This window comes from Podarcis melisellensis (genome assembly GCF_964234715.1).
Source record: "Podarcis melisellensis genome assembly, chromosome: 16".
Classification (NCBI taxonomy): Eukaryota; Metazoa; Chordata; class Lepidosauria; order Squamata; family Lacertidae; genus Podarcis; species Podarcis melisellensis.
The window spans coordinates 12,275,109-12,299,301 of NC_138533.1; the positions used below are offsets into that span (position 1 = coordinate 12,275,109).

The 24,193-nt window shown below is 45.3% G+C and overlaps 1 protein-coding gene across 2 annotated transcripts in view; it reads right to left on the reverse strand.

Moving 5' to 3' along the window:
• Positions 1 to 17,856, reverse strand: part of DNAJC4 (DnaJ heat shock protein family (Hsp40) member C4) — a 39,556-nt gene extending 21,700 nt beyond the window's left edge. Inside the window, exons 1-3 of one of the 2 annotated variants that reach the window (XM_081891861.1) lie at positions 17,718 to 17,856; positions 6,926 to 7,067; positions 4,333 to 4,432 (exon numbers count right to left, since the gene is read on the reverse strand). In XM_081891861.1, coding sequence (XP_081747987.1) covers positions 4,333 to 4,432; positions 6,926 to 7,067; positions 17,718 to 17,841 — 366 coding nt within the window. In that variant the 5' untranslated portion in view covers positions 17,842 to 17,856. The remainder of the gene's footprint in view (positions 1 to 4,332; positions 4,433 to 6,925; positions 7,068 to 17,717) is intronic. The other variant, XM_081891862.1, reaches the window with a different exon arrangement.
• Positions 17,857 to 24,193: the final 6,337 nt, after the last annotated feature.

Sequence of the window (24,193 nt, forward strand, 5' to 3'; positions counted from 1 at the left end):
CCCAGAGGTCCAAGTACCACTTGGAAGCGATCAGTTAAATAGCTGGGATGGGGAGGGAACAGATGCAAAGCTGCTTTCTGAGTGGTGGGGGGAAAGGATGGCGGCAGGTCTGGAAGATGTCACTTTTTGCAGGGGCAGAGGGACAAAAAACAGCTGCGCGCAGATGGCGAGAGAGGCTATAAAACACTTGGCACAGGGCTACCTCTGCTGAAAGTGATATAGTGGGTTGTTGTTGTTTTGTAATGGCTAAAGGATAAAAACAAAACGGGACACACAGCAAGAGTTGCTACTGCACAGCTGGGAATCCCACCCCACACAAATTCCACGCAGAGGGAGCCCAGATTTGCAGCTCTGAAATTCTAGCAGTCTTTAAAAGCACAAGTGACCTGCTTGCACAATGTAATCCATTTTGCAACTGCCGGGGGGCCCTCCAGACTGCTGGGGTTTGGGGGTGGACATGCTCTGCAACATGGCACTGATGCAATAACAGTGGTGGGCTTATATCGGACTGTCCAAACATTGATCCATTGTATTAGTGGATCGGTGATACTTTCTCAACGTTACAGAGTTCTTGTGGCATTCTTACTCTATAGTGCAACAAAAGCAGGGCAGAAACTAACAAACCCCGGAATATTTATGACATAAAAAGTTATAGGATTTCAGAAAGAAGCCACGGGACATTCATTGGTTAGAAATGAAGCAGTCTGTCTGCCCCAAGACATTTGCAAGAACAAACAGCGCTGAAAGCAGAATTGTGTATAACCGCCCTGGTACCATTGTGAGAACTAATAATGCACAATAAAAGGGACATCTACTATAACTCACTATAATAATCTCAATAATAAAAAAGGGACATCTGAAGGGGCCTTGGATGTTTTCAAATTTGCTAATGTTTGGGGCTGGAAGGCAAAGGACGGGAGATCTGGCCCACAGCAGTGAAAGATGGGAGAATTATGTGGTCTATAGAAGCTTATTTCCAGTTCCACTTTTGCTACTCTAAAAATCCCTGGGAAAAGGCATGGCTTCCAAACAACATCCTTTGCAGTCGTAAAGCCTGGAAACTATTTTCTTTTTCTTTAAAACGAAGGCTGAGATTTTCAGGATTCCACACAATCAAATCCAATGCTTGCATACTGTGCGACTGTGCACATTTGAAGGGCACAATACCTGGAAACTTGCATAAGGTTTCTGCGAAGACAGACGGTAGTACTGCCTTAACGAGCTTAGGTCTGAGCAGAGCAGGTTTAAACACATTTTGCCCCAGAAACCCAGCAGTCTTGATCTTCGGGGGGGCGGGACCTAATTGCTGGAGACGCAACTGTCCCGAGTTCATCCACGCTGGAAGTTAAAAGCACCAAGCAGAGGGATTACTAATTGCTCTGTGGAAGATTTTGCAACCACATCAAAAGGGTCTGAATGCCTCCTCTGGCACTGAGGGGGGTCTGCTTCCTCCTTAGTGGCGCCTGGCCAAGCCGAGAGAAATATCCACTGGAGCCACTCTAACCGTGGGCCCCTCCAGACTGGTGTCCTGTTAAGGGTGTGTTCTGCAGCGTATTTTTGACACAATGCTTGAGCATTAGTGGCAAATTTATTCTTGTTTCATGATGCTTCCCTGATGTTCCCACGTGTCAGCAGCGGGTGTCAACTCACACGGCATCTGTGAAGTTAACACTTTGTTCGAAGAATCAAGAAAGCTCAGGAGGCCTGGCCTAGTGAGCACAGCAACTCATCCTGTTAGATCTTGCCCCACTGAGGCAGTTGAGGGGACTGAAGGTCCCCGCGTTCCCACAGTTCTCTAAGTCAGTGTTTCCCAACCTTGTGCCTCCAGCTGTTTTTGGACTACAATTCCCATCATCCCTTGCCACTGGTCTTGCTAGTCAGGGATGATGGGAGTTGTAGTTCAAAAACAGCTGGAGGCACAAGGTTGGGAAACACTGCTCTAAGTCTCCTCCTTCTCTGAGTCCTTCCCAAGCAATCTGAGACTTTGCCGCCTTGCTAGCCTTTGCTCCGCCCTCTTCATACCTCTTCTGGTTCTGGGAGACTAGGGGGAAGGGGAGCTGGTCACAGCAGAAGCGGCAGACTCTCCGACTTCTTCATCTCTGCCTCTTGGCCCCTCTCCTCTCCAGCCTTTGCTTCTGCCTCTGATTCTGGGCTGCTCTCTGCCACAGACTCTTCCTGCTCATTAAACTCTGTTACCTCTACAGCTTCCAACACCTCCTCCTCCCAGTCTGCTGCCTTCTCCCTCTGACCACCCATCCTCATCCCACCACCAATCTCCTAGCTCTGAGTCTTCTTCCCTTGGGAGTTCCCCAGCTGGTGCCTCCCACCACTCCTCTTCATGCATCGTCATCCAGTAATGACACCACATTACTGCCGTCTAGAAGGGCTGTAGTACCACAAAAGCGGGACAAAAAAGGAACCAGAACATTTGTGTATAAAAAGTTTCAGCAGGACGTTACAGAATATGCACTGATTGGGAATGAAGCAGTGTAACGAGCCCAAAACCTTTGCAGGTACAAACCATGGAAAGTGGGATCGCGTGTGACCGCCATAATAGCATCGTGAGCACAAATTGTCACGAATGCACAACAGAACAGACATGTGGAAAGGCCCTCACAGCAGGAGGTGCAAATAGGTTCTCCAGCTTGCAAATGTGTCCATGGGCTCCAGAAAGGGTGGGTTACCCTACCCTGCAAGGCCAACTAACCACAGACACTGGAAGTGCACCAGAAGGAAGGGGCTACTGCTGAGTGGTAGGGCATCAGCCATGCCATGCAGAAGGTCCTGGGTTCAATCCTGAGCATCTCCAAATAGGGTTGAGAGACACTCCCTGTCTGAAAACCTGGGAGAGCCACTGCCAGTCAGTGTAGACAATACTGAGCTCAATGGACCAATGAGGTGACTCAGTATAAGGCAGCCTCCTACCTTCCATCCAGGGATGCTCTGCCAGCCTGATGCTACAATGCAAGAATCATTTTGGCTTGACACATTCAAAAGCAGAGTCAGTCACTGCAAATATGCCTGTTCTTTGCAGTATGGTGAGTGCCACTTGAGGTCTACCACCTTAAGTGGCTCCCTAGGCTATCTATATGGTAGAGACAGCTCTGGAGTACCTTTGGGCTGAGAGCACAGGAGACAGATTTTAAAAAGCCAGGTTGCCTTTTTCTAAAGCAGAATTCAAAGGAGCACCCTCCTGCAAAAACAAACACTGTGCTGGTTTTCCTTCAGGAAGTGGATCCAGGGCTCTTTCGGCTCAACACTGCCCTCTTCAGGGAAGAAGGGAGAGGAGAAGATCCAGGACATACCTGACCGTACGCAAAGGATGTTTTAGGTAGCTTTAGAGATGTCTTTAATGACAGCCATGGGTGCAAGAAAATTTTGCTTCAGTTCACATTCAAAGGCAAACCTACCAAATCTGCATTCAAAATAATGGGCAAAGCGAAACACAGCCCTCCTCCGAAATTTGTGCTTTTTTGAATTTTGCAATGCAGCTCTTCAGCCAAGTAATGCATACAAAAAAATTTGCACAGAGTGGCTAAAGTGTGCATTAAATAGAAACATTAGTAAAAATAGCATGTAAAAAAGGCATTATATTAGAGGAAATTGGTTTGCAAAAATATATGGATTAGGCAAAAGTACATATAAAAATACATACATGCTGATGCATTTTTATGCAAACTGATGTGGAAATGTGGGGGACAGAATTTAAGACGGAGGAAATGAGAAACTGAAAGTGACAGATCAATTCATCCCAAGTTACAGCACACACAAAGCTTACTTGCCCTTCTCCCATCCAACGTAATCCACAGTGGTCACCTCCCAACAGCCTCTTTCATCCTATTTTTTCCACACAAAGTTTGTGGGAAGGTTAAATGATGTTGGCTATTTACTGTGCATATGTTTCAAGGAAGGGTTACCCCACACCTTCCAACACATCTTCCCATCCACTTCTGACGGACTGACTGTTGTCTGTGCTGGCTGAGGGTGACGAGAGCCGGAGTCCAAGAACATCTGGGTGACCAAAGGTTCTCCATCTCTGGCCTAGCAGGTAGCCTCTCATAGCATCCTAATGGAGAGGTTCAGCCACCCTTGTGTACATGACATACGATGAAAGCACATGGCTTCCCCCAAAGAACCCTGGGATCTGTAGGTTGTTAGGATGCTGGGAACTGTAGCTCTCTGGGGGTGAGCTATAGTTCCCAGGATTCCTTGGAGGGCAGGGGGTGTGCTGTAAATGTAGGATGTGTATGCTCACCAAGTCAGCTTCAGGGGGTGCTGTTTCCTCTTGCAAATGTATATCCCTCTGTCCCTCCCACCCATTTTATAACACACCTTCTTTGACTTGCTGAAGAAGGCCTGCTTGATCTCCTCCAGGGTGGCATCCTGCTTGATCCCCAGCAGGTCATAGTAGTTGCTGTTTCTGGCTGGCGACCTACGAGGAGGAGGAGGAGGAGGAGGAGGAGGAGGAATTGGTTACAATGACGTCATCACCCATGTCTCCTCCCCGCCCACAAATCTCTCAATGTTGACATTTGTTTATTTATCACATTCATGTACTTCCTTTCCTCCAAGCTCAAGGTGGCATGCATAGTTCTCCTCCTCCCAATTTCATCCTCACAACAACCCTGTGAGGTAGATTAGGCTGAGAGACAGTGACTGGCTGAGTGGGGACTTGGATCCTAGTCTCCCAGGTCTTAGTCCCACAGCTACACCACATTGGCTCTGACATGCGCCACCAAGCACTAGTGTGGCCATTTTAAGTAAGTCTTTACCATTCCTAGAGAGAAAGGTAGGAGAGGATTGGAACATCTGCGTATCTCTCGTTGGAAACAGAATGTATGATCTATTGCTGTATCAGAAAAAAATAACAAAGAGATTACATGCATCAAATAATACAAATGATGCAAATGATTTTGTTGACATACGGCATCCTTTTATAAAACACTTTCCTGATAATCCTGAAGAATGGCAACTACCAAAATCACAGAATGGATTTTAGCCAACTTAACCAGATTGATGAGTTCGAGGGGTGGGGGGTGGGGAGTTGGGATTTTGGTTTTGTATTCTTTCCTTTCTTTTTTTGGTCATTGTTATGTATTGGAAATAAATAAAACAATATTTTAATAAAATAAAGAAAATTATGAGGCTAAATGTGCTGGTACCTTTTAAGTGATTCTGTGAAATGAAAGGGAATGTGGCTACCTTGGATACTTTTTCTGGTACCTAGGAATGCTCCTTGTTGCTGATGGACAGCAACATCATAGGTGTGTGAGAGAGAGAGAAAGAGAGAGACAGAGACAGAGACAGAGATGCTATTGTGTTGTGTCAGTGGCGTTCTCTTAAAATTTGAAGTCTGGTCCAAAAAGGTTGACAACTCGTGGTCCACACATGCTCACACTCCGTTTCCTGGCCTCCATCCAAGCAAGCAAAAGGCATTTTTAGAGTTCAAGGGCACATTTCATCCCAGGCAAGAAACACTCAAGAAAGTTGCCAGGCTTGGGTGTGGCTCGGAAAGGGGTGGCAGTGGCCTAGGGCAGGCTTCCTCAACCTTGGCCCTCCAGATGTTTTTTTGGCCTACAACTCCCATGATCCCTAGCTAGCAGGACCAGTGGTCAGGGATGATGGGAATTGTAGTCTCAAAACATTTGGAGGGCCAAGGTTGAGGAAGCAGAGAGTCTTGGGGGCCAGAGAGGCTTTGAGGGGTGCGTTTGACTTCCAAGCATGAAGTTCCTGGTCTACACAGAATAGCAACAGCTTTTCAGTGTTACAGAGAGGAGTTTTTCCTCCTACATGGAGATGGGAGGATTGAAACTGGGAGATTTGCATGCAGAGCAGATACTCTCCCACTGAGCTGTGGTTTTTACTAAACAACAACACAGGACATTAGTCTAGCCTAGAGGATGCTCAGAAAAGCAAACAGGCTGAGGGTGGCACTGGGAGCTGACATACAGGGCTCTTTCCCTCCTTCCCCTGGGTACACAAAATTCAAGAATCACTGTGAAGAGTGCTTGGTAAACAATATGCAAGAAATAAGTCTCCCCTCTCCACACACACACACACACACACACACATGCATACAGAGAGAGAGGAAATAAAAGAACAGGCGGTTCATTACAAACTCAAGAGGACAAGACTGAAAAGAATATGCATAACATCCACCAGCTGTGTATATAATATCCTCCGTAATCCACCAACCAAAATACTCTGTTATCAGTAAGGACCAGAATGGGAGCAGCTTGCCAATGGAAGGGGATGCAATTCTCCCACTTCCTTTCTCCTGTGATTCCTTTTTTTGTTTTGGGAATAAATCTTGATAATTCAACCAGAGTAAATAGTTAAAGGAAAGGAGAGAGAGAATTAAACAGGTGCAGGCCTGCAAAATGGGTGGGCTGTTACGCTTCGTGGCTCCTTGCCACTGGAGACAAAAGAAGAACAAGGGAGATTTCATACGCTGGGCAAATGCAATGGGGTGATCCCCTGAGTGCAGCGTGGGGGAGCCTGTGGGCACCCTCTTCTGAATCCAGAGTACTCCAGAGAGCAGTAGAAGGGACCTGGAAGTACAGAAGATATATTCTGGCTCTATGGAGCCAGAAGGGGTAATGGAAGAGAAACGTCTTTGGCAGAAGCCAAGAGACACTAGATTCAGACTTAGGCTGCATAGACACTACACATTTAAATCACACGGCTTCCCGCCAAAGAATCCTGGGAACTGCATCTTGTTAAGGGTGCTGGGAATTGTAGTTATGGGAGAGGGTGAACTATGGTTGCTAGGATTCTTTGTGGGAGGAAGTTATGTGCTTTCAGTGTATGGCGGGCACAGTATTGCCAATGCATCATCAGAAGTCTGCTCTCATAGTGTTCGTCCCGAGCTTTGTTCAAGGCCCTGCATTGTAATACATCCCAAATGAGCCAGGAGAGCACTCACCGGCTGCAGAACGCGGTAGAAAACACTCGATGCCTGGCACTTTGGCACAGCCAGCAGCAACGGCACATGGAAAAGGGGATGGCTAATGTCATATTCAGACCTCCCGAAGAGCGCCACACCCTGGTCCTGGGAAGATGCCGACCTAGGAAAGAGAAAGAAAGGGAAGGCATCTGGGATTTGAAGTTGATGGATGGTGTGTCTGTGTGGTGCTTTAAGATCTTAAAAGCATTTCACAGGCATAGACTGACTCAGTAATCCGTACAACGGCCTTGTAAGCTAGGCCAGCATAATGAACATCCCCCGTGCTGCACTTGGGAGAGTGAAACCAAAATTTAAAAGTAGCTCAGGTAAGGTGACCTCGAGAGCCCTGCTGCCAAGCCAAGATTATTTTATTTAAAAGATGTGCATCAGGAAGCACTGGCAAAGTCCCCCGAAAGGATTTTTCCTTGAGATGGCAGGTTTGAAAACAAGTTGATCCTCTCAAACTGTCCCATTCAGTCCTGAAACATCTAGAGGGCACCATGTCACCAAGTGGAACCTCTCTGGTGAATGCCTTGTGTACTTTGTACTGGGGACCACAATGGGGGGGGGATTCTTTAAAAACTTGGAAACAGCATAAGGGCTGTTGTGCTAGGATTGTCCAGGGTTTGTGAGGGTCTTCAAAGTCAGGATAGGCAGGGATAGACTGGTCAATGACTGATTTGAGTCTCACCCACCCCAACTGGAAGAACCAGCAGGCTAGGCGCCTCTGGTCATTATTTCCAGGAACTCACAGGTGGTTGTGCTTTACTTGGCTCCTTTCAGTTGTGGCAGCCCTTCCCTTTCCCATACAGCTGCACTGGTTTCCAGTTCATTTTCAAGGCCAATCTAAGGTGCCCCAACTGTCTGAAAGGTCACCACCCTTGGAAGTTCGGTGGGTTGGGAGAGGGCCTTCTCTGTGGCAGCCCCTAAGCTGTGGAATTCCCTCCCCACAGAGGTGTGTCCTGCACCTTTCTTTATATAGCTTTTATCGTATGCTGAAGACACATCGCTTTACCCTGGCCTTTGACACCATATATATATATTACAGTATTTATAGGAACTCAAACACTGAGATCCTGCTCTGTTCCAGTAACAAGAAGCCGAAAGCACCAGCCTGAAGATGACGAGTGAGACCTCGTCGAAACGTCGCCTAGACACCCCAACTTTTACACGGGAAGACACCCGAGGACACCAAAACCTGCATTCCTGTACCCGTGAAAATCTACGAAAGCAAATATATATATATATATATATATATATATATATATATATATATATATATATATATATATACTGTATGGTGTCAAAGGCCAAGGCCAGGGTAAAGCCATGTGTCTTCAGGTGTGTGTGTGTGTGTGTGTGTGTGTGTGTGTGTGTGTGTGTCATGACCCACTTACCCTATTCTTGGGATTGTAATTTGACTTCAACTATTTTTAATACTGTATTTTTTAAACTGCTGCAACCCAGCATGGAATCTTACACAAAAGCACAGGTAAAAAAACATGTAAGTAAATTATTATGATTGCATTATCCGTCAGCTGCTTCAGATGTCTATTTATGCCTGGACTTTCTCTGACCCATAAGATTGGATCACGCTTATAAATATTGTTTTCCTGTTTTTTATGGTGCACCTTTATTGTTGTTATTTATAAGACTTGTTACCTGGAGATCTCCGAGTACTTAAGAATACATTTTAAACATCAATGCATTATACCATAAAAACAGAACAAGACAACCCCATAACAGCCGTAGGAAGCATTGGGAGATAATATCATTGTAGTTCATCTTAGGACACACTTGTATTATTTTTATGCTGTATTTTTTGTATACCACTTAGATAATTTTAATTATTAAGTAGTTTAGGGCTGCTTTTAAATTAACTAAAACACACATATCAGATGCTGCCGTTGAGTAGGAAAGTGGACTAGATGACCGCCAGATTTCACCCACCCAGAAAATGCCATTGATTGTTCATTTCTGCACAGTGCTGGCACAAGACTCCATGTTTGAATTCTCTCCCAGAGAAGTAGGAGGAATCCTTATTTCCTTGCTTCTAGAAAAATAGTACATCAGGCAGAAGAGCTATACTGGCTGAACCCTTGACCTTTTAACATGTCAAATTTGGCCCGTTGCCTGACAGCTGCCTCTGGTGTTCCCAGTGTTAATCCAGAGCCAAACAATTATCAGAATCCACAGCAAACCTTTGGAAAACATGTCCCCCCCCCCCCAGACGTCCTTTTTATTCTGTATTTAATCATAGAATCATTGAACTGTAGATTTGGAAGGGACCACAAGTGTAATCTAGTCCAACCTCCTGCAATGCAGGAATCTTTTGCCCATCGTGGGGTTTGTGATTGTTACTGGGACAATTCTACACAATCCCACTTTCCATAATTGTTTGTGCCTGAAAAGGGTTTTGTGGTGGACGGACCGCTATGTTTCCAAACAGTGCGTGCCTTGTAACTTCCTGCTAAAATCCTGCAACTTTTTGTGCCGCAAATGCTCTTGTGTTTGGCTGGCTGGTTTGTCCCCCTTTCGTTGCTCTGCGGCGCAAGAGTGCCCCCCTCTGGACAGCAATTCTACGGTAAACATTGGGAAAGCATTGCAGAGCAGCTAATAGAATGGAATTATGTGTGGACAGTCCAGTATAAATCCAGCACCAATGCACTATTATTGTGTCAATGGCATGTTCCAGAATAGACTATCACACACACACACACAACCCCACCAATCTGGAGGAGCCCCATGGCTGTTATCTCCCGCTGACCTTGAAGCGGCCAGGGGACACTGGTCCCTCCCTGGCTTCAGTCAGGCACTCCTTTAATCAGGAGCCAAAAATTATAAAGATGCAGTTCTCCATCTGCATCCCTGTCACTCGGCTGAGTTGTTGCTATGGCAACCACCCTGCGACCCCCCCCTTTCTCTGTCACGTCCCATCTCCGCAAAACCATCAACGTGCCTCCCTTTGCCCTTTCTCAGCAACAACAAAATAATCATTATGATTTCTCGCTGTCTCCTCCAGGTCCAGGCCGCACTGACGGCTAGCTTGCTCCTGAGCTGATGGGGATGAGGAAATCAGCAAGCCCCCCCACAAAATTCACGCCTGGCCAGCCGCCAGCCCCCACCCTGACAGCTGAAGTGCTGAAGCAAACATTAACCAAGCAGAGGAAAACCATCTCAGTGGGAGGCAGGCCTGTTAAAAGGGGGGAGCGGGTTTGCGATGTTAGGGATACGGTCATTTTCCTGCCGTTTTTTTACAGATAAAAGAAGGATTTGCCACCTGTTTGGCTTCCCAAAGCGCCTTACACTGGCTCAAATCCTCTCTCTGCAACCTCTCCCCACCGCTCACAGGATAACAGTCTTGTGAAGTTAAAAATATAACACGACAGACATAGGAGGCTGCCTTGAACTGAGCGTCACACAGCATTGGTCCATCTAGCCCAGTATTGTCTTCGCTGACTGGCGGCAGCTCTCCGGGGTTTCAGGCAGGGGGTCTCTACTAGCCCCACCGGCAAATGTGGGGAATTGCATGGGACGTCCTGCATGCAAACAAACACTCCGCCCCTGAGCTCTGCCCCTTCCCACACCCACTGGAGATGCTGGGACGCCTGGGATTCAAGAGAACACAATTGTAGAGAAAACGTCTGCTTGCAGGAATCGTATTTCCCCCAAATATCGTCACCCCCTCTAACTTTGCCATCCCTTGGTTTCTCAATGCAGGAAAAAGAGGGGAGGCAAAGGGGAGTTGGGGGAGTACATGCAAAGGTAAAAGAAAACACTTTTTAAACAAACAGCTTGGAAGGCGGTGGACTATTCCTCATGGGAGGTTTTTAAACAGAGGTTGGGTGACCACCTTTAGCTGTGATTCCTTTGTCACAGGGGGCTGGATCAAAAGTCCCTTGGGGGTCCCTTTCAGCTCTATAGTCTTGTGGTTCCTTGCATCTCCTTGACTGAGCAAACTGCCCCGAGAGAAAGGGCACCGACTGCCTGCCTGGATGACTAGCAGTGTATTTTTAGCAAACTGTTTTGCTGGCCCGAGTCAGAGCCCAGTCAGCTGGGCCCCCACCACATAAGGCTAAACTCATTTCAGATTAATTCAGTGGACCCAGCGCATTGCAATTCTTCCTCTGTTTACAGTGGTACCTTGGCTTTTTAATGTCTCGGAAGTCGAACATTTTGGTTTTCGAACTTCGAAAACCCAGAAATAAATGTTTCCGTTTTCAAACATGGCTTGGAAGTCCAACAGCTTCCGCTGAGTGTATATGTTTTTTTTTTAAATTTTCTCTATTAAATTTGCAGACCACCTTTTGCGCCGCTGTTTTCAAATGTTTTGGAACTCAAACGGTCTTCCAGAACAGATTACATTCGAAAACTGAGGTACCGCTGTATTTATTTCCATTTCAGAGGTAGGCCAGGTACTTCTACACACACACACACACACAGAGAGAGAGAGAGAGAGAGAGTGTTAGAGTTTCCACCACCATCTCTTCCTTTCTGCCAACTCAGCAGTATTAAGTGTTTATTTCTCCTTGTTTCAGAGTTTGCAGAAACACCATCTGGCTCATTACAGTGTGGAGCACATGGAAATAAATTCTACACCATTAATCAGGACAAAACAAACAAACAATCAGATAGAAAGAGGCCAAGCCAAGCATCCCAAAAGGGCAGTTGTAGGTGCTTTGTAGGCACCAGCAGCTAACACTTGGGGAAGGGCGGAGGATCAGTGGGAGAGCATCTGCTTTGAATGCAGAAGGTGCCAGGTTCAATCCCTGGCTTCTCCAGAAAGGGCTGGGACAGTTTACCACCAGGTTAATCACATACAGAACCTTATTCCAAAAAATAACTTAATAGCACTTTCTTCTAGCAGTGTTCATAAAATGGAATACTGATCGAGGAACAGCAATATTTTCTCATCAGGGAATGATAAGAGCCAGCTGGCCTTCCATTAACATGACTGTATGGTCTGGTAGACCCAGGAGAGCTCAATTTAGTCCCTTTGGATGAAAACCCGTGTCCTTCAAGCAGAGGGCACAGCCCAATCAGATTTAGATAAGGGACAGTGAAACCTTCTGACCCATTTGTCAGAGCAACCAGGGCTTCTGTCTCAAAGCAGGTAGAAAGGCAATGGAGCAAGGAGACTAGGGAGTCAGTCCTTGCTCTCTTAGGTCCCCTCCCAGGCATCCTTTTTATTGTGGCCTCCTGACGATTTGCGCTTGTGGTAATGGTTATACCCAACCTCTCTTTCAATACTGTTTCATGGAAGCATACAATTGTAGAGTTGGAAGGGATTCCAAAGGTCATCTGGTCCAATTCCCTGCAATGCAGGAATCTCAACTAAAGCATCAATGACAGACAGCCATCCAACCTCTGCTTAAAAACCTCCAAGGAAGGAGAGTCCACAACCTACCGAGGGAGACTGTCAAACAACTCTTACTGTCAGAAAGCTCTTCCTGAAGCTCTTCCAGAATCTCCTTTCTTATAACTTGAAGCTATTGGTTTGAGTCCTTCCCTCTGGAGCAGGGGAAAACAAGCTAGCTTCCATGTGACAGCCCTTTGGGTATTTGAAGACGGCTATAGTATCTCCTCTTTTGACGATTTGTGGCAAACCACAGTTTGCTATTTTGTTCATGCAAGGTAAACAATGGTTTGGGCAAACCATAGTTCTACAAACCACAACACTGAGGTCACAACTGTGGCTGACGTAAGCCACAATTTGCAAAGCTCACTTTGCACCTCCATTCATAAAGTGCTAAGGTGTGCGTGTGTGATGTTCACATCACTGCTGACTCGTTTTTCTAGTCGGATTGAAGCTGGTTTGAGAAAATAATGCATCAAACAGCAGTATTTGTCAAGAAACTACAGGATCAGCATGGATGGTGGCTAATGTTGTGCAGATTAGGGTTGAAAAGCTAGCAATAGGGGTGAACTGGATGCAGAACAAGCAGCAATATGAACTTACTCTGAAGTTTGCATATTAGAAAAAGCAAAAAGGTTTGGAAAGAACTTGCTCATCATATCCCCAAGGAGAAATTTCAACTGTAACGGCACAGTGTCTGCGACTCCCAGTCCCTGCAGCAACTTTCACCATACTAATCAAACCAAATGCTAATTAGAACAGCTCATGCACACCGAGGCTTAGGCTGCAACTCACTTTTAAAACCTCACTGCTCCTTTCAGCCAGTGTAGCAAATGGGAGCCAATCCAGCTTTATTGCTAGTATCATTTCTGCCCCCCTTTTTTAAATTAACTTTTTTTTTAAATACAAGTAAACAAAGCAGCCGGGACCCACAGGCCATTTGTTTTCACAGTAATCCGGTCGCTTACCAGCAAGCGCTACCTATTAAACTAGGCCAGGTTAGTTGCACCCCAGGGAGAACTTCAAGAAGAAGTGAAGACTGGAGGAATTTAGGACCGAAGAAGTTCAAGCAACAATTGCTTAAAAGAAAACAGAAATAAAGGCACAGGGTGCAGGGGTGAAGGAAAGGAATATTTTGAAGCGTCTGACAGCTGCTTAAAATGCGCAGGCTTGGAGCCCCCTGCGGGGTATTACAGTTGCACACAAAACAACCTTGAAGCTGTCGGTTGCATGCTGTGCTTAAACCCCCACAGGAAATACCGAAGGCACAGAGTGTTGCTTCAGTCCAGTGTAGCCTATTCAAGGGGAAGGGTGTCTTGGATTAACCCAGGGGAGCACACTGTAACCTGGCAGACAAGTCTGAGCTAACAGCTAAGCCACAAGAATTTTACCAGCTGAATTTAAACCTTGAGAGGCTATTGCTGGCCTGGCAATTGTGCACAAACACAGGAAGTCAGTCCATCTGCCTCAATATTGTCAACACCAAGAATGAGAAATCTGAGACCCCCCAGATGTTCACAGAATCACAGAACTGTAGAGTTGGAAGGGATCCCAAGGGTCATCAAGTCCAACCGCTAAAGCATACATGACAGATGGCCACCCAAGGAGCTTCCACTATCCCTGGCCATTGGCGACACTGGCTGGAGCTGGAGTCCGAAAAACATTTGGAGGGCCTCACAGGTCTCTCAATCCACTGATGGGATGGAAGCAGCTCTCCAGAGTCTCAGAGAACAGTCTTTCCTGAGCCTGCCTATACATAGCTTGACTACTGAGCTATGGCTGTTCCCTAAACGATGGTCTGCTCTGTTGAATGAGCAAGGTCAAAAGGCCAAGCTCCTAATATTTAGACCTGGCTTGGCCAATCTCATACTGTCTCCTGCTGCCTTCATGGCACTGATGCTGTTCTGACACAATGCAACCTTTCCCAATCTGGGGATCTCTAGATGTTGCTCAACTCCATCAGCATGGCCAGTAATTAAGGATGAATGAAGTTAAGGCCTGGCCATATCTGGAGGGCCACAGGTACCCCACCACTATGCTAGATGGACTTCTGATGTCCTGATGCCACATAACAGCCACTGGCCCTCAGAAAAGAAGTTCTACCTCCAACCTTTATTGGCTGAGCAGCTCTGGTGTTACGGACTATCTATGGACATTCCAACTTCTCAAGAAGAGTTCTCAGTTCAGCTCCAGCCAGCATGGCCAGTGGTCAGGGATGATGGGAACTGCAGTCCTGCAACATTGAGAGGGCCACAGGTTAGGGAAGGCTGACCCAATGGCTTTAGTGCCCAAAAAGGACTCTTACCTCACACTGTCTCACACTGTCTTAAGTAGCCTATAAGAGAGTTGGGGTTAACAAGCCACACAAGAGTACCTACTTTTTCAGTGGGGACAACTGGAATCCTAGTGGACTGTGGTATTTTAAATTAAAGGAGAATAGCCAGAATGTTTTACATAGTATGATTTGTGCAACTGGAAGAAAAGTTAAATGGGGTGGCCACAGAACTGTGCCTGCAGATGCTTATCAATATGAATTGTTTTACACAGACGTAACTTGATGAACGTAGTAAGTAAAATAAGGATTATCTTCAAACACAATTTTAAAAAGCCATAAAACTTCAAGAATGTCTTTGGTTTCTCTTCATGGTCTGTCTCACATGTCAAAGTCCCTGACAAACTCCACTTGACCTACAAATGTAACATCCATTTCCATGCTTTTTTAAGCCCAAATTTAGCCTTCATCAGGCAATGGGGCGGTGGGGGAACTATACTCCCAAATGGAGCTGGGGGTGGGGAGCAAGGCGAGATGAACTCCTGGCATTCCTTAAGCGCAGCAGCAAAACAAACAGCAATTAGGTCACTAAAACAGGTTTAACTCTCTGACTTCTTACACGCCTTTTTTTGCTTCCTCATCCCACAAGGATTGCTATAAAGTTGAAAGGTACCGGTATCTGCTAATCTGTGCTATAGAGAGGGTGGAGGAGAGTTTTGGATATCATCTTTTCCCTTCAGCTAATGCTCACACTCACCCCTACATAGCCAGGCCACTCCTTTCAAAACAAAGACAGAAACTTTTTGTAAAATAAAATAAAATATTTTTTTAAATCCCCCAAAACAACCAAATCTATTATTTACCACTTGAGAAAATTTCTAAGCAGTGATGGGTTTGGTTATAAGGCACATCAGACCATTGCCTGAAGCTAAGCAAGTCTGAGTCTGATCAGCGTCTGAATTGGGGGCCACCACATGGGCACTGTTTTAAGCTCCATGATAAAATATATTCACATATTCACACACACACACACACCGCAAAAAAGCCCAAGCCTCTGCTGCAGAACGTGGTAACTAAGGGTTGGTAATCTTTGGGGCACTTCTGGACGACTTGTTTATTGAGCATAGGTCCCAATTTGTTTCAGGGGAAGATGCTGCACCAAGCAAGCAAGCAATCCCACACTTTCCAATGGATTTCCACCCCCTTTCCTGTTTTTAGGAAGTCTCGGTTTTGAAAGTAATCAGGCTTACTGCGCAAGATGTCCAACTGTGCAACCACAATGTGAGTGAATCCCACCCCAAAACAGCAACGGTCTGGAAGCACCCTTGGAAATCTTGTGCTCTTGCACACTTCCTGTGACTTTTTTTTTTAAGTACACGCACAGAGGTACAGAAATATCATTCCAGGAATGCGAAAACAGAGTGGAGGGCAGGGGTGGGAGTGGTAGCAATTGAGGGGTGGGGCCTGAATTGCAGGGAGCTGGACCACACAACCTTTGGAGTCCCTTCCAACTCTACAATTCTATGAACACACAACATGGGGAAATTGTATCACTGGCGTGGACCAGAAACAGTGGTATAGCTATGAAAAAAAGACTTAAACCATGCATTGTGTGAAGCCTGGTGGGCCAATTATTCATTTATTAATGTATATCCTGCTTATATGCCAAAATGACTTCTAAGTAGTTTAGAATTAATCAAGAACGCAGCAGGGTGGTGGGGAGGCGCTCAGCTATTTGTCTGCAATATAGTGCCTTATACAGAAGCATTGTAACAGCATAATCCTAACTACATTGTGTTTGGGAAAGGGCTGTAGCTTGGGGATAAGAGCATCTGCTTTGCATGCAGAAGGCCCCAGGTTCAAAACCCCGGCATCGCCTAGGGGAGTCTCCCTGCCTGAAACCCAGGAGAGCTTCTGCCAGTCGGTGTGCAGACAACACTGAGTTAGATGGACCAAAGCTTACATTCCTATGTCTGCTCAGAAGTACTAGTGAATTTAATGGGACTTACTCCCAAGTAAGAGAGGTTAAGACTGCAGTCAAAGTTAGCTGCATTTATCCCCCACAGCACTGAAACTACTGAGCTAAATTACTAAAAACATAAATCCAACTGATGTTCATCTAACTTAGCATGGATTGTGCCCACTATGTCATAGTAAAGGTAAAGGTAAAGGGACCCCTGACCATTTGGTCCAGTCATGGCCGACTCTGGGGTTGCAGCGCTCATCTCACTTTACTGGCCGAGGGAGCCGGCGTACAGCTTCCGGGTCATGTGGCCAGCATGACTATGCCACTTCTGGTGAACCAGAGCAGCACATGAAAATGCCATTTACCTTCCCGCCGGAGCGGTACCTATTTATCTACTTGCACTTTGACATGTTTCGAACTGCTAGGTTGGCAGGAGCAGGGACCGACCAATGGGAGCTCACCCCGTCGCAGGGATTCTAACTGCCGACTTCTGATCAGCAAGTCCTAGGCTCTGTGGTTTAACCCACAGTACTTTTTTATTATTACATTTTCTGTTTTACAATTTAAAATACTCATTTTACATCCTTAAGTTATCAACGACTTCCCTTCCCTTTCCATGGTTCATTTTACATATCATGAATCCCTGCCTATTTCACAGAAACTATACCGATCAGTATTCCATTACTGCATCCATCAAAACTTATTTACACTGTTGAATTTATCCTAATGCTGCCAGCGTTTTCAGCTGTACACAATTATTTCCCATATATTCAATAAACATTACCATTATAGTTATGTATAACACAAATCTGTAATATTGGTATTTATAGACTTTTGCACGAAAACCATTAACATCCCAAATATGATCACCCCATAATTAATCGGGTGGGGGTGCCCAAAATCAGAAGGGCGGAACCATACAAATGCCGGCAGATTTTTCCCGGGGTAGGAAACGGGAGGGCACTAACGTCAAAACCAAGAGATAATGAAGAAGGCAGATACTGTTGCAAGGAGCGGGGTTTGAAGGACCAATAGTTTTGAACAGTGTGGAAACGGAAGGCGCGCTGCTATGAAACGAGCAGTTAAATCAATACCGGCCACCCAAGGCCGAAGGGGGAGGGAAGGATAACGCAAGAAGGAAAAGGGGGAGTGGTAATGGTGGGGACACGGCGGTTACCATAGAAACTCACAGTCAGCCCTCGGGTCGCGACCGCCATTTTGATGCCGCCGCTGCCTCTTCCAACTCGCTGGCTGCATTTGGGCCCGCCCCTTTCGAAAACGGAGGAGGGGTGGAGCGACATCCGGGCACTTCCCAATCACCTTGGGCTAACCTAGTTAGGAGTCAAGTTGACTTTTAACCTAAAACCTTTTGTTAACATTAAAAGCAAATCCCATTGAATGCAATGGGGCTTACACACAGGTGCAATCGCAGCCGCAATATAAAATGATAGCATTTGTATACTGTAGTTCCTTTTCCTGGAATATATAAATATGAAAATACATAAATTTGCCCAATGGTTGCATTAGCAGTGGTATACATTGCATGCACTGCCTTTTACAACAGGCGTGTCATGTGAGGTGCAAAAATTGGGCAGATCTCCTTACTGTCACTGGGAACCTGGGTTTCAATTTGCAGTGGAGAGAGGAAAACTTTACATGCATCACATATATGTGTCCACAGTTAATAGTTAATATGTTAAAATTGTTTTTCTTTTTCATGTTTCTGGGAGTTGCTCCTGAAAACAGTTGTGAGGCGCTTCCATGGGCATGATTATTTGTTTTTAATCCACTAGAAGGAAGGGGAAAGGGATTCACTGAGACCAGATAGATAGGTTCCCCACCCACATCTTAGAAACTGGGCAAAGTCTCTGACATGATAGGGCCTTTTGGTAACCAGTCTTCACGGCTGATTGCTTAAGGATCAGGGGCCAGTTCAAATGTTGGCCACCAGAGGTCTGTGGCATCAAGTGCCTCTCTCTCCTCCAAAAGAACTGCTGTCCACAACTTGTTTGCATTGAACATTGTTTTCCTGATAGTAGCCCACAAATGTCTGAGGTCAACACACAGCCTCTGATCCAGACAGGTCAACAGCTACTGACGCAGACTATGCTAATGCTGCTTTGCTTTTTTTTAAAAAAATGCAAATGAAATACAAGCTAAATCCAGGGGGTTTAAAGGGCAGGAAATGCCAGGGCCTCAGCCAAACCTGCCTGCCTTGACTTCAAAAGGAGATCCACAGCAAGCAGCGCTGTCTCTAAATGAAGGCTGGGGACAGATCACAAGTCCTCCGTCACAAAGGTTGTGGGAATGGTGCCAACAGCCAAGGGAAGAGGGTGCAGGAGGGGCTCTTGCCAACAAAACCCACTTTTGTCAAAATTGCTACAGTGACTTCACCCTTTCACTGGGGAAGGGAAGGGGAGGGATAATGGTCCCTTTTCTCTTGCCTGGGGTTCCCCCTACAATGGCTCCAGTCAGGGCTGCTTAGTGGAAGTGTCAGAAGGGGGATGCTGTTGCCAAGGGAGAAGGGACTGTCTTGAGGGGCAGGACCCCCACATGGTGTCAAGGTGAGGTTATAGTATAGAGAGAGACGGAATGGTGAGATGTTCAAGAGGCTGTACAACTTGGAGATTCAGTTTTATTTGAAGAAAAAAGGAAGACAAGAGACTTAATGGTGTTTTTCTAATATTTGGTTTATTTGCAAGTGCATAAGCATAAACGGAGACAAGCTGCATACACGCCCCACAGAACATAAGAAGAGCCTAGCTGCATCCTGTTCTTACACTGGCAAAGCCAAATGCCCCAATGGGAAGCCAACAAGCAGGACGTGAATACAACAGCACTCTCCAAACTTGCAACTCCCTAACAACTGGTATTCAGAGTCATATTGCCACCAATAATGGAGGCAGAACATAACCACCATGGCTAGTAACCATTGATAACCTTCCCCTCTGTTGATCGGTCTTTTAAAGCCATCTGTGTTGGTGGCCATCATATGGGAGCAAATCTCATAACTGAAATATGTGTGGTGTGTTTTTCAACCCTTTAGGTAGAAAACCCCCCAGCAGAGTATTTGTTTCATGAAGCCAGATGTTCCCCAGCAGGCAATAAATTAAAAAGCAAGCAAGACTTTTACCATGACAGGCACCATCTTGAATCCAGCCAGGCTGTGTTTGGTTTCCATTTATGCCGACATAACTGGAGAAATACTTCAAGAAAGAAGCCCGGAAACATTTCTCTCATTTCCTTTTCGGACAGACACTCCTCTTATTTATCTACTTTGTGGCCTTCATTGTGTTCTGTTATCTATTTCACAGCCAGGCTTGAGGAAAATGAAAGTTACCATTTGATTTTGGTGGGTCTACTCCAAGCTGGAGTTCTTGGACACAACCTTTAAAATTTCTTGATTTCTAGATGAACACAAACAACTGAAACAACTTTGGGACAGCAGATGCCAGCTTTGTGTAGCAAATAAATAAAGTATAAAAACTGCCTTTGGGATTAGATAAACTTCTGTAGTCTGCATTTTTTAGATTGTGTTGATTTTTCCATGGAGTATCTGGAAAAAGGACCAGCCACCCCAGAAGCAGAGGTTTGAGGCAAAATACCTTGAGGTCTTTAGTGCTGGTCGTCAAGGAAAAATTAGTCATATAAAAGGAGAATCCCTGGATGCCAGGATCCAAGATTGTGGCAAGTACTCTTTGGTGAGAGAACACCAGCAGAGATTTAAAACCACAAAACATGCAGCAAAGTAAAACATAGAAATATAGGCTGTTAGACCTTTATAACAGTCCAAAGTAGTCCATTCTTTCCCCAACATAGAAAAAGACAAGGTTGGTAAGTTAAAAATTGTTTCTTTACAAACATGCCAAAGGTCAGGTTCATGTGCTTTTCCATACATCAGTCAGAAAACACAGGCAGTACAACTTGGCTTAGTTACAGTGGTGAAAGTTCCTAAATTATTGGTATAGGAACTCAACAACGACTTGTAAGAGCCATGCAGTCAGAGCTGCAGCAGCCAACTCAAAACTCCTTCACGTGCCAAATTTCTCAGGCAGACTGGAAGGAGAACAAAGACTTGATTACCTGTTCCCACTCAAGGTGAGCTAAGCCTGGTATTAATTAGACCTAAGCATGATGGTTATATGAGGCTGATTATCCCACATCTACCTTGCTTTGTATTCACGTTGAATCAATAAAATTTCATTTGCTTTAGCTGTTAATCAGGCAGGGAGTGTCTCAGGCTTAGCAGGATGTTTTAGAAAGATAATAAAAGAGACTCCATGGCACACACAATACAATGGAACAACAACCCAGTTTCAAATGTAAATGAATTTAACTGAAAATTTGCTGTCATTTAACTAGTGATGGCTGATGCCCATTGGAATTGATAGAGGGGAAGGTAGGGAGTCCTCACAGTAAGTGGATCCAGAACCAATAATAGGCTGAGCCTACTAATTCCAGTTTTGTTCTGCAAGGGAGAACACAGAGATGCAGGTGCAGGAAGCTGGCAGGCAGGGTCAGCCTCTGGACCAGTTGCAAATAAGACAGGCAGGTAGGGTTGGGGGGGGTGCCTGAGGGCTTCTTCTTCTTTCTTTGGCGATCACTCGTAGCTGAGTAAGATTGTCTTCCATAAACACAGTTTTAACAATGAGCCCGTAAGTGACTGTGGAGGCCAATTCTGGATCCACACATCCTTCCACAGTGGGGACATTGGTTTCCGGGCAGGAGTTGATCAGTGTGGATTGGCCAAGCATGCCTTTCTCTTAGCACGTTTCTACCTTGCGTCCGAAGTTTGAGTGTCTTCAAAGCCTTCGAAACCTTTGGTAAAGGCTGTTCTCCAACTGGAGCGCTCGCAGGCCAGTGTTTCCCAGTTGTCAGTGTTTATACTACAATTTTTAAATTTGCCTTGAGACAGTCTTTAAACCTCTTTTGTTGACCACCAGCATTACACTTTCCATTTTTAAGTTTGGAATATAGTTGCTTTGGAAGATGATCATCAGGCATCCGTACAACATGACCAGTCCAACGAAGTTGATGTTGAAGAATCATTGCTTCAACACTGGTGATCTTTGCTTCTTCCAGTACACTGATATTAGTTCACCGACTGAAGTTGGCAGGCAGAGCTCCATTTATCTTAACAGAGCAGTCTCCACTGCATTTAAAGGTAAAGGGACCCCTGACCATTAGATCCAGTTGTGACCAACTCTGGGGTTGCGGCGCTCATCTCACTTTATTAACTGAGGGAGCCGGCGTACAGCTTCCGGGTCATGTGGCCAGCATGACAAAGCCGCTTCTGGTGAACCAGAGCAGCGCATAGAAATGCTGTTTACCTTCCCGGTGGAGCATTTAGTAGTGCCCAAAATCTGCGCTCTGGACAAAACATGGTTCAAAAGTTGGCACACTCCTCCGGCTTTTGGCTTTTCACAGAGTCCCATTCTGCTTCCATCAAGCTGGGATGAGCAAGGAAGTGGGATATAGGGAGTTCAGAGCAATAGGGTTGTTATGTTTATTTTATTTTCTTCTGGCAGGATTCATTGCTGTGGGACGCATTGTTGTGTCAGTTGCCTTGAAAAGATTAGTCTGCATAAAATGCTGCATCCGTTTAAAGCCAATTCCAGGGCACAATCTAGTTGGCCTTAAGGTTGCCAACTGAGCAGGGAGGGAAATGCCTAGCCTGTTGCTAGTCAGTTTTGCGCTACAGAATAATCAGTTGAATCTTTTCCCACAGCACTGAGAAGTTTCCCCGAGATTATTTCCCAAATAACTGTCTGCAGACTGAAATGGCAGAAGTGCAGGGGCAGAATGAAAAATTGGCCGCTCCAGTTTTGGCCTATAAATATACCAGCGTCCTTTATGGATACAGCAAGGAACTGAATGTATACCTTTCCTTTCCCTCCCCCAGTTGTTATCAGCCCCACCCCCTGCGAAGTGTTCCCACTGAGATTAAAATTAATTAGTGCCAATTACAAATCAGATTACACATATCCTCTTGGGGGTCAAAGCTCTTACTGAATGAAGCTATTGCCAGAGGGGGCGTGCGGATATTTAGCACAAACGAAATGGGGGCTGGAAAGTAAGGTTAATTTCCACACATGCCAAACCATCAAAATGCCTTTCTGTGAGACTGTGAATGGGAAGGAGCTAGGGGGAGATAGGCTTTTCAGCATTCTCTGCTATAACCATTGGACACACATCAGGAATCATGGCTTGTCATGGGCTGTCTGTTGCTGTGTTCAGTCACACTTAGGAATGAGAGAGGAATTTCATTCAGTTCTCATTTAAAGGCAAATAATCTATCTAATTTGCATTTTCTGAAACAGCATGTGAAGCAAAACACAACCACCCTTCAAAATTTGAACTTATCTGAATTCTGAGATACAGTTCTCCAAGCCATGTTTACAAAAAGTAAGATATACTGCATTAGGGGAAATGGCTGCATTAGTTAAAATAGCATACAAAAAGGCATGAAGAGGGAATCAATTGCAAAAATGTGCCCATCAGTAAAAAAATAAAAGCATACAAAAATGTGTTTATTAGGAGAAACTCTCAATAGAATGGTGATGAAGTTCCATGAGGATTTATTTTTTTAAATCACAAATTGTTGTAGAAATGTGAACTTCATTTAAGATGGGAAAATGAAAAACTGAGAAACTCAAAGTTGGCAGATCCTTCTATCATTTCCAGAGTGACAAAATACATTAGGAACTAGCATTTATAAGGACAGCTATTGTTCCAGAGCATATAGCAATAAAAGAAAGCAGGGAAGGGTGTACTTTAGTGGCACAGAGCAACAAGCCCCCATAAAAGGAGAAAACTCTCATATACACACTTTAGTTGCAAGGTGGCATTGGGCCAGTTCCTCTGGTGTTTTTGCCTCAAAGGATTTCTTCCTTTATCTATTTCGACGGTTTCATCTATCTTCCTTGTTACTGCTGTCAGGATCCTAATCAGATTCATCACTCTTTTTCTTCTCTCCGTCTCAATCCCAAATGAAACTCTTCATTCGGCAATTTTCTTCTCCCGTATTAAATTGTGACATAACCAGCAGCTCCCCAGCTCATGGAGGCTGTCAATCAGCTCCCTTGCGTTTATTACACACTGGTGTCAGAATGGGATTAGCGCAAACCAATTTGTGCTCTGCAGAGGCAGGGGACAGGGAAGGCGCTTGATCTGAAAGCGGGGGAAGGGGACAGCAATAAGCCCCTGGCTGGTTAAATGTAGGAGTTTTCAATCGATTAAATCTACATGTGTTCGCATTCTAATTGCAAAATTCTTCCAGGTAGGAAAAAGCCTACTTTGCTTTTACATGTCACGGTAGGCCCTGGTGAACATTTGAACACGAGCTGTATCAGGCCAGTGGCTCATTCAGTCTGGCATCCTGTTCTTGCAGTAGCTAACCAGATACCCACTATGGGAAAATCAGTAAATGGAATATGTTCAGTGGTCACAAAATGCAGGGCGGGGGTGAGAGGATGAGAATGGAACAGCATACCTTCCAAACAAGCATGGCTGGCTTAGATTGGCATCCTGAACCAGAACACTGCACTAATAAGTAGAATCATAGAATTGTGGAGTTAGAAGGGACCCCAGGGTCATCTAGTCCAACCCCCTAAAATGAAGATATTTTGCCCAACGTGGGGCTCAAACCCACCA